This window comes from Talpa occidentalis, unplaced genomic scaffold, assembly GCF_014898055.3.
Source record: "Talpa occidentalis isolate TD23 unplaced genomic scaffold, MPIMG_talOcc4v2.1 talOcc4.11, whole genome shotgun sequence".
Taxonomy (NCBI): domain Eukaryota; kingdom Metazoa; phylum Chordata; class Mammalia; order Eulipotyphla; family Talpidae; genus Talpa; species Talpa occidentalis.
Window position 1 is genome coordinate 10,150,739 of NW_023601104.1, and position 10,624 is coordinate 10,161,362.

The 10,624-nt window shown below is 60.2% G+C and overlaps 1 protein-coding gene across 1 annotated transcript; it reads right to left on the bottom strand.

Moving 5' to 3' along the window:
• Window positions 1-5,146: 5,146 nt before the first annotated feature.
• ANKRD63 (ankyrin repeat domain 63) lies at window positions 5,147-6,294 on the bottom strand. The gene is given in 2 exon segments (XM_037501740.1): window positions 5,147-5,442; window positions 5,445-6,294. Coding segments are annotated over 2 exon segments (1,146 nt in total).
• Between the last annotated feature and the right edge of the window lie 4,330 nt (window positions 6,295-10,624).

Sequence of the window (10,624 nt, forward strand, 5' to 3'; positions counted from 1 at the left end):
AGTATTCTCTCCAAAGATTGAATGTGAAGCCCCATCCCTGCCCTCCTGCCCCTCAGCTCACTGGGCCAGGCCGGACCTGCCCCCTCAGTCTCTCTCCCTCCCAAGTGAGTCCCCAGTTGCCTTTGGGATGATGGAGACCCTTTCTGCAGGATGACCCTTTGTTATTTGCACAGGGATATTTCTAAGAAACGCAGAGACCAGCGCTCCAGGCCACTGAGGCCAGTACAGCAAAAAAGGCTGCTGCGCTTTTTTAAAGCTAGTGGAACATTAGTGTCCCAGGCCAGCCAAGAGGGCGGATGGCCTGTCTTCACCAGGATACCTGCTGTCCTCAGCACCAACTCCAAACTCTGGGTCTCAAGAGGGCCACAGGGAAGGTTTTTATTGCCTGAATTCATCTTCCTTCCTGTGTCTGATTTCCTGAAGAAGGCACAGTCCCACCTGCACCTGCTTCCTGACCATCCTGTACCAACAACGCTCTCCCTACACAGCCTGCTCTGAACTGTGAACAGTCTGCGCGCCGAGGCTGTAGGAAGGGGAAGGGCATTTTCTGGGTGAAAGAGAGAGGATGAGGTTGCGGTAAAGGAGGTCTCACTTTACAGCATTGAGAGAATGCGCGTGTGTGTGTGTGTGTGTGTGTGTGTGTGTGTGTGTGTGTGTGTGTGTAGGACGGTCTCCCCAGCCAGTTTCAGTAAGGCTTCCCATCCTCTCTCCCATAAAGTTGTGCTCTTAAGGGACCTGCTCTCTTGGCCTGGCTTCCCACCTCGTTAAGTCCCGAGTTTCTACCTGACCAGTGAAGAAGTCTGCATGACTCACACACATCCTGGGGCCTTAGCAGGTTTCTGAGTTTCTCCTGTACTGTGGCATCTGGGAGCCAGAGACCAGAATGCTAAGGGAACAAACTTTGTTTTACCTGTGAGCTTCGTCTGAAAAACCAAGTCTTCAGGGACCTATTCTTTTCAAAATCCTGGTCTGGGGGAGGTGAACCAGCTCCAAGGGGTCCATCATGTTAAGAAAATGGATACCCCATTTGTGCAAATCATCAGCCCCAGCTGCCTCCTCAGACACCTGTCTCCTTGTCCTGTTCCCCCCCCACACCCCCACCTTCAGGGCTGTGGTGAGACAGGGAATTCCAGGGAAGAACTCCTGGCGCCTGGACCCCATCTAGATAATATTTTTAGATTCCTCTGCTCCCAAGTGGAATGCTTTGGGGCCAAAAAAAAAAAAATTGCAAGGACTTTTTTTTTAAGGGTCAGAGTTTTAAAAACAAAAGCATCTTCCCTAGAAACTTTTGTGAATTGTTTGCATTTGTGCCTGTTTTAAATTAAATTGAGTGTTCAAAACCTCAGGGCTTCCTGTTGTCTCTGGGAATGAAACCAGCCCATCCTCAAGCTGTGTACACCCTAGAGGGAGCGCCCCAGTGGTCACCCTAGACCCCAGAAAACCCAGCTTCCTGCTGGCCTATGGGACTGAAATGAGGGCAGAGAAGGAGGGAAACAGGAAGTAAAATGTCCTTAGAGAAATAGGAAACAGGGTTCCTTCCCAAGGGAGAAGAGTCCAGACGGGAAAGTCAGGGCTGGGCCATGTTTGTTGATGCTGCGGGGACTCTTCTCTGACCACTTGGAACCCATCTGGCCACTGGGGCTGGTGGCCACTTTCTGCAATCAGCTTCTCCCTTCCCCCGTTTGCTTCTCACTCGGTGAAAAGTCAGAGGCTGCTGTGCTCAAGCTGTTCATAGGAAGAGGCCCAGGGCTGCTCCCAATGAGAAAGCAGCCTCTGTTTTGGTGCTCAGAACTGAGGGAGACCACGAGGAATCGCGAAAGAGCAGTGCAGTGGCTGGAAACCAAGGAGCCTGAGTTCTAGTCCTGGGCAGGGGAAGTGGATGAAATTACCTTTCAGCTTCTAGCGCTGACACTGATTTCAGTACTTCCTTCCTGAGATCTCGCCCTCCCCCCTAACTTGGCATTCACGAAGACCTTTCTAGCAGGAGCAAGGAGCCATGCGGACAGCTTCCCACAGCATTCCCACCCAGACAGCTGCTGCCTCGGGCCCAGCGCCCCAGTCCCGCCAGCTCAGTAGGAAGCAGCACCCAGGTCTTACCTTCAGGAAGCGGCCGCATGGGGACAGGCAAGGATGGAGGTTGACAGAAGGCAGACCCTTCAGAGGAAGCAGGCACACCCTTCCACCTCTCCAGAGGGAGCTCAGAGTCAGGAGCAGTAGGCAAGGCAAAGAGAGGCCAGTTCTCGCAACTGAGTAATACTGGATTTATTAACTACTCTTTTGAGTTCTAAGAGTCCTTCCAACAGAGTGTCACTCCAAAAGCGTGTGCACAGGTCACTGAGCCTCACACACAAACCAGTGCCGAGCTCCAGGGGCCTGGGTGACTCTTCATGGTGACGAAAGCAACAGGAGTTGGAAAAGCAAAATGTTTAGAAAAGTCTCTTCTAAAGCGGAGACAACTAGAGAGAAGCCCAGGCTCGACGTCCCGGAGTGACAATGAGAGGAAGTTGAGGAGAGCGAAATGTCACTCGTCTGAGCTCTGCACAGAGGCGGCCTGGTAAGAGATCTGCGAGGACAGCAAGTCAGTGAAACGCACAATTCAGTTCTGACAGGAAAGATCTGTTGTGGTTTTTTAGAAACATCACTTTCAAACACCAAGCTCTTGGTGACTCCACCGAAAGGAGCCGTTGTGGTGGTTTACTCGAATAGAGGGGCCCAAGGTGACATTCAACCAGCAAGCCACATGTCAGCCACACTTGAAAAGATGACAGCACCTTCAACACAATATGCAAGCCAGACCTCGCGTTGTTTTGAAGAAACCAAAATGCTTGTATTCTTACACCATTAAAAACTTCTTGAAAATTAAACACAGTTGAAAGGGAATAAATGAGCAAGCAAGGGTCAGAAAAAAGGAGTTGGTGCTCAGGGTGTCCAGTAATTCCCCACCCCACCTCAGACCCTCTCCCTCTCTGGCTCTTCAGGGCCTTCAGTATTGTTCACCAATCACCCAGACACTGGGGCGGAGGAGAGGCAGATGTTTGGGGACAACCGAGTGGGGAGGAGGCAAAACACCCCAGAAACCAAAGCAAATCTCATCAGAAGAAAACAGAGCATAATCAGCAGGGGCCTGCGTTCAGAAATCATAAGGGAAGGGCTGGAGGTTCCAGGTTTTCCAGAAGAGAGCCGGAGCTCCAGGGACACAGGGTTTTCTTTCACTGGGAAAGATGGGGGTCTTTAGTAAAGGGTCTGAGCTCCTGCTACACCAAATGCGAGTTTTTGTTCATTGTCCCTCACTCCGCTGCTGTGAAATGACTTCAAGTATCCGGATTTAATATACTACAAGAGGAAGTGGATAAAATGAACACAGAGGGAGAAGGACACGGCTGTGATCTCAACTAAAACCTCAAGGCTGAGCTCCCAGCCAGGGCGCGGCCGAGAAGCGGGGTGCTGCCACAAGGGGGCACCAGAGATCACGCCCAGTGTGGGGCCTTCGCCGCCTCGCTGGCCCTGGAGGGGTGGTGGAAGCATGGGGGAGGCGTCGGACACCTCCCCAAGGCCCACTCCTGATCACCTCCCCCTCCCCCCCAGACCCGGGCTCTCAGCACAGGTGGCCCTGGCTCTGGGCCGTTCCCTTGCAGTCACTTGGGAGAAACCTTCCGTTCTGGTTCTGCCAAGACAATGGTCAATGCCTTGAAAGACCCCACCACTGGTGGGGGAGGGGCTGCTCAACTTGGGGGTTCACAAAAACAGCCCCCGCGCTTGCTACCCCGTAGGCTGGAAATGGAGATATGCCAGCGCTTCTGGGGGCCCCCCCGGGGCGCTTGTTTCTCCAGGCTCCCTCCGGCTGCCTCTGCCCCCCTTCACTGGGGTCTGGGGCGAGTGGGCGCCGGGAGGGAGGGGACCAAGACACAGGCCGGGGAAGGGCCTTTAACCTCCTCTCTGCGCCTGCCCTTGACGCACTCACCTGCCCAGCAAGGAAACTGGGGCAGAGGAGGGGTCCTTGGGCTGGGCCCACCACGTGCCCTGCCCTCCATGAAGGGCGCAGCGAGAAGCGGGAGCCTTTCACAGCTCCCTTCCAGCTCCCGCTGGAGTTCGAGGTAATTTAAACCGGGACCTGCGGCTCGTGTGGGCTTCCGACCCCCGCGCGCCGCCGCTACCGTGGCAAACACTTGAGTCAATTATCCCCCTCGCGGAGCTGCTATTTAAGGAGACATTGTCAGGTTCTTAAGCCTCGGATCAGACCCGCTGCTTTCTGCTTCCCATACAAAGACTCAAAACAAGAGTTCTTTGAGCCCTGGAAGAAATACAATTAAGCAAAGCCCTCGCAACCCGTTCCACCCTGCGGGAGCACCCACGTGCGCGCCGGGGGCTGCGAGGCGGGGCGGGGGCGGCCGGGCGCTCAGGGCTTTTCATTTCCAGCCTCGGAGGAGAGGAGCCCGGGCCGGGCCAGCAGGGTGAGACCTCGGCCACGCAGCGCAAGCGCAGCCCTGCTGAACAACAGGCTGGCCGGGGGCTGGCACCTGCTCTGGGAGGAGGGGCAGTGACCCCCCCCCCATTGTCAGTGAGGTGGAACCCTAGTTCTCCCCTCTCCAGCAGAGGCAGAGGGAACTGGAATTACCCAGAAACTGGTTCAAGAGATAACGGGCATTTCCCCGCAAGGGGAGGGGCGGGGGCCGGCTCCCATCTTCTTGGGGCAGGAGTTGCTCTCCAGAGGGACCTGGCCCCCCATCATTTACCAAGCCAAGGCCGAGCGGGGAGGGTAGGCCTTTGTGCGCCACCGCCACTCTTCTGCCCGCCTGGCTGCCGGGGTGTGGGGAAACCCCAGAAGGGAGCCCAGGAGAGCACGTCCATCTTCCTGGCGAGAAAGCTGTAGTCCACGGGACCGGTCTCCTAACCTTCCAGGACAGGAAAGGGCGCGCCATGGGGCAGATGAGACACTTGGGCAGCGACCACCAGCAACCACACACACACACACGAAAAGAAATGATAGGGGTGTCTTTCGAAGTGAGGGCATCGAGCCCTGGCAGTGGGAGCAGCTTCTGGGATTAAAAGCAGGGAATCTACCAGGAATGTGAGGACCTGGCGAGAGAGAAATCCCAGACGAGCGGAGACGGCCGCGCGGCGCCGCAGGGCTCAGCCTCGACGCCGTTTACCGCTGAGCGCGCAGCACCACGGCCTCCGCGCCGGCGTCACAGGGCTGAGGCCCCGGCGCCGAGTGTGGCAGCGCGTTGGCCTCCAGCTCCGGGCCGCTCTCCGACCCGGTGGCCTCCCCGACGAGGCTGGGGATGTCTGGAGCCGTGGAGCGTCGGCGCAAACCCAAGCGGCCGGAGCCCGGGCCCCCCTCCGGGTGAGGGCTAAGGCCGATCGGGGCTGGCGCTAAGGCCGGGGGCGCTCCCTCCAGCACCTCCTGCGAGCGCCACCGCCCGGTCCCCGCAGCCTGGGGGAGTGTGGCCGGACCATCAGGGCGCCCGCCCGCAGTCGAGCCGCCTCCTCCTCGGTGACGGCGCCCAGTGCCAGGCTCATGCTGCGGCCTAGCTCGGGTCGCTCGCCGCCCTGCGCTCGGTGCCGGCCGGAGCTCTTGCCCCCAGCGCCGGCCTCGCCGCCGTGGCCGTGGCCGCCGGCCGTTCGCGCGAAGCGAGCCAGGAGAGGCCGCGGCAGGCGGCGGGGGCTGGGTCGTCGGCGCTCGGGGCTGGGCGCGGGGGCCGGGCGGTCCGGGGGGCTGTCGGAGTTGGAGCCCCGGGCCGCGGCGGCCGCGGCTGCCCGGCCCCAGGGCCCGGTGAGGGCCTGCACGCAGGTCCCGTGGCCTCGGGCGGCCGCCAGCTGCAGCGCGGTGAGGCCCGCCCGGTTGGTGCGGTCGAGGCGCAGGCCGAGGCGGCGGAAGGAGCGCACCAGGAACTCGAGCACCGCGCCATGGCCGCACGCCGCAGCCCACATCACCGGGCTGTTGCCCGCCGAGTCGGCCGCCTCGGGGTCGCCGCTGAACTGCACCAGCAGCTGCACGGCGTCCAGGTGGCCGCGCTCGCAGGCCAGGCTGAGCGCCGTGCGGCCGCGCTCGTCCCGTAGGTTCACGGCCGCGCCCTGCTCCAGCAGCAGCCTCACGAAGCGCGAGCGCAGCGCGGGGTCCGGCAACCCCACGGCCACCATGAGCGGCGTGCGCCCCTGCTCCGCCCGGCAGTCGATGATGCTGCGGTCCAACGCGTCCAGCACGAAGCGCGCCAGGTGCACTTTGCCCGCCTGCATGGCCTCCAGAAAGGTGCGAGTCCCCGCCCGGGGGCACAGGTCCTTGGGTTTGAGCATGGCCCCGGCCGCCGCGCCCAGGCGGCCCGGCAGCTCCGCACGGGGGCGCCCTGCTTCCGCGCCCCGCGGGCCCCGGCCCCTGCTGGCGCTCCGGGGTGGCTCCTTCCGCGCGGGGGCGGCCGCGGCCGCGGGTCCCGAGGGTCCCACTCTCGGCCCCCGGAGGCGCCCGCTGGCCCGCCGCTCTGGGGGCTCCCGCCGGGAATCCTGCGGCGGCGCCCCGGGCTTCCCGCCTGGAGGTGTCGGCTTCTGGCCACTCCGAGCTCCGCGCCTCGCCCGCCGCGAGACGACGGGAGCCCAGGCGCGGCCCCCGCCTGAGTCTCCCGGGCTTTCCCCGCGTCCGGCGCCCTCCGTCCCTGTGGCCGGGAGCCGCGCCACTCACCGCGCCCGGGGCGGCCCCGCTCCCCCGCTGAGACGGTGGCGCCCGCGGAGCGCGCCTGCCTCCAGCCCTGGCGGGGCGCGCCGCTCCTCAAGCTGCTGGCGCCGCTCCTCCGCCTCCTCCCCTCTCGCGGGGGCCGCGCCACGCCGGGGCGCTTGCTCCTTACTTGGGGGGCTCAACGGCGAGGGAGCCGCCGCCCGCCCGGAGCCCTGGCTTTATGGTCCCGGGGGTCTCCATGGCGATGGCTGCCCCGGCAGCGGGCTGAGACGTCCCGGCAGCAGCCGACGCGGTGGGGAGGCCGCCCCTGACCTCCACCCTCCCGTGGGCCACGATGTCGGGGAGCGGCTCCTCCTCCGCGCTCCCCTGGGGCTGCCGCGGCGGTTGCGGGGCGAAGGCGGGGGCTGCTCGCTGGGGGACACATGCACCCGACCCGACCAATCCCAAAGTCACAGTCTTCTCTCCCCGCCCTCCGCCCCCTCCGGAGTCGGGGCCCTGAGCGCCTCCGAAACTGGCGGGAGCGCGTTCCCTCGACCCGTCGGGGAAAGCCGAGGGCTGCCGCAGGGGTCTGGGCGGAAGGAAACGCGATCCCATGCGCGCGGGGCTGGATCTTAACCGAGTTGGGGGTGACGCGAAAAGTAGACGGGGAGCCATTTGGGGGAGGGGTACCTACGTTGTGCGCGAGGAGGGGGGGCGCTCAGTCTGGCTGGGAACTGCCACTCGAAGTGTAGCGCATCACGCACTCACACACGATTGTTCCTCCCGCACACGCTCACTCGCAGCGGGGGTGGGGCGCGCTCCCACCTCAGACGTCTCCAGTGCCGACTAGGCGCCCGCATGCCAGCTCCCGGCGGGGCGGCGGAGGAGCCGGCAGAGCCGAGAGGCGCCGAGCCGCCGCTTTAGCATCCCCAGTGCTGCCGCCGCACGAGCAACTCTGGGGCGCCGCCTCGGGACCCACCGCCGCCCCGGAAAGTGCTAGATCTGCACACAAGGCTCCCCCCTGTCCGCGTCACAAAATCCCCCGTAGAGCGCAGGCCTCGGACCTTGGCCGCTCTGAGCCTTTCGGAGAGGAAGGAGACCCGAGTCAGCAACCAGTGGGAAAGTGACTGCACCCCCTCTGGTCTGCTTGGGCCCTGGGGGAGGGGGCTGGGCGAGGCTTGTGGTGGTAAGTCTGGCCCCCCCGCAGAGCCAGGGCAGGTGGGAGGGAGTGTGGGGTCGGAAAATAAGAAGTGCATCGGGTATCAACTACAGAATTTATGTATTTGTGTATTTATTAAGATTTATTTATTTATACAAGCACTGGCGGGGGGGGGGTCAGGCCAGAGGTGCGGGAGGGCGAGAGGATTCACCAGAGACAGAGTGGGGAACAGGCAGACGGACTGTCGAAATGCACTGCTGAGGGGAGCAACGGGTGAGGCAGGAGAAGTCTGCTGCGCCGTGTGGGTAGCTCCCTGGCAGGGGCCTGGAATTGAACCGCCCTGCAGAGGCTGCGGACAGCTTCACTGCGTTCAACCCCCTGCGCCGCAGGGGAGGCTCTCAACTACAGAATTGATTTATTGAACCCTTTCATGAGCCAGTTATTGTGTTGCCTGTTGTGGGAAACACAGAGGCAGAAGGGTGGGTTCTGGATGGGAGAGATCAAGACCAGGCATAAAAAGTGTAGGTGACCTATGGCCTGAGCCTGAATACAGCCTCAAATACAACTGAGACAGTCCTTAAGGGAAGTGGGCTAGAGATGTGGGAGGAGGCAGTTCCAGAACTGAAGAGGTCTTCAAGGGTGTGTGGGCTCTGGCTGCTAAGAAATAAGGAAGCTGCCCCAGATTGAAGCAACTACAGAGGAGCAGGGCAAAATGCCTTTGGGGACAATATTAAGGACCGCTTTAAGGGATCCCTTTCCATGATACAAGAAATGGGGAAAATAAAGGAGACTTCAGCCTAGCCAGAGCAGTGACAAGACACTTTGCAGGACTAGCATCCCCAGGGAAACAGCTGGAGTGAGGCGGGGATCTGCCTCTGGAAAGAATACAGTGGGCCCTGATGGGTGAGTGGCAAAGTGAGAACAGGGCCCTGCACCCTGAGCGAGCTTCTTGCCTTTCTCCAGCTCCCAGACTCCAGGGAAGTCCATCCCTCCACTCCACACCTGGGCCCCAGCCATGGTGCAGGCTCCCACCCTCCTCTCTCCTGGCGGAAACCCCCCTTCTCAGAGTTCTGCCAATTTTCTCTCATGGTGTCGCAGAAAGGGCACCATCTTTTTTTTTTTTTTTTTTTTAAGATTTATTTATTTATTTATGCATACAAGAACTGGGGTACAGGCCAGAGGTGTGGGGGGCGGGTGAGAGGGTTCACCAGAGACAGAGTGGGCATGAAAGGACACCATCTTTGGCCTTTTTATATATATATATATATATACAAGAACTGGGGTACAGGCGGGAGGGTGAGAGGATTCACCAGAGCAGGGAACAGAACAGGCAGACTGAAGAAATACACTGCTGAGGGGAGCAGCGGTTGAGACAAAAGAGGTCTGCTTCACCATGTGAGATTCTCGCTGGCCGGCCAGGTTTGAACCTGTGCTGCAGAGGCTGCGGGCAGCTTCACAGTGAGGTGCTCAACCGCCTGTGCCACCAGGGAGGCCCCACCTTAGAGTTAAGTCCCAGCTTAGGGCCTCCCTGGTGGTGCAAGGGGGTAAGACGCAACCTATGAAGCAATCCACAGCTACTGCAGCACAATCCCCGGGCAGGGAGCTACCCACATGGCGCGGCAGACCTGTCCTGGCTCACCCGCTGCTCCCCTCAGCAGTGTGTTTCAGTCAGTCTGCCTGTTCTGTTCCCCATTCTGTCTCTGGTGAATCCTCTCACCCCCACACACACCTCTGGCCTGTACCCCAGTTCTTGTATGCATAAATAAATAAATCTTAAAAAAAAAAAAGTCCCAGCTTGAAGGCATTTACTAGTGGTGTGGTTCCTGCCTACATATTCGCAACTGCAAAATGAGGCCCATAATACTGGCCCCATCTGCTCCTTGCAAGATAATGCTAGAGTATCAGTAAAGTACTGCAGGATAATTCTGGGTGCAGAAAGCCCAATCCACCCAGAACCTGGGAACCCTTCCTGAGGTGTCACCCAGGAGTGGGTCATAGACTCTCCAGCTCCAGTATGGATGCAGGAAAGCGCTCCCTCTTTACTTAGCAGAAGAAAGGTTTTGCTTCCTTTCATGACTCAATTTCCCTCTTCTACAGGATAGGGGAAATTGCTTTCTTGCCTTCTCTCTCTGTTTCCAGGCTCAGGGGAGGGGTTTCCCCTGGAATCTGTGTGTGGCAGGCCACCTGACAAGCCAGGCAGTGACACTCCCTGGGTGGAGGGTGGCAGCCGCAGGCACTTGGAATAGATACCTCATGGGTCCTAAAGAACCATGCCCCCTCCTCTCTGCGCCTCCCTGGGACAGCTCTAGCTCCTTTAAGTCTTTGTTCCCAGTGGAGGATGGAAACAGTTCCCAGGAAGAAGAGCTGAGGCAGGTCCCCATCAGGGCTTCACCCTGGCCTGGCGGAGAACGCCATGCTGGGTACTCTTGGGAAGGAGCAGCCAGTTCCATTCACCCCAGCTGGCATCACCAATAGGGCCAGGCCTGTAGTGGGGTGGGGTGGAAGGGTTGCTTTCCAGGTCTCAGGTCCTGGAGCCTTTGCTCCGACTTTCCTGTGGGCTCAGTATGTTCTGAACAGAAAAGAAATAGCAAAGCTGAAAAAAAGCTGAGACTTTGCTGCAGAGCACAGAGGCACCAACAGCCGGAATTAGAAGCTGTCGCTTAGGGAGCTGAAGGCTGACAGGAGATGGAACTGAAGCAGGCAGGGACAGGCAGGCACTCCACACTCCCCTCCCACCTGCTGAGCCTCTCCCCTGCAGGCCCCAGGCTGGCAAAAGGGCTTCCTCCCAGAGGCGGCTCAGGTCTGCAGTCTGTCACTCC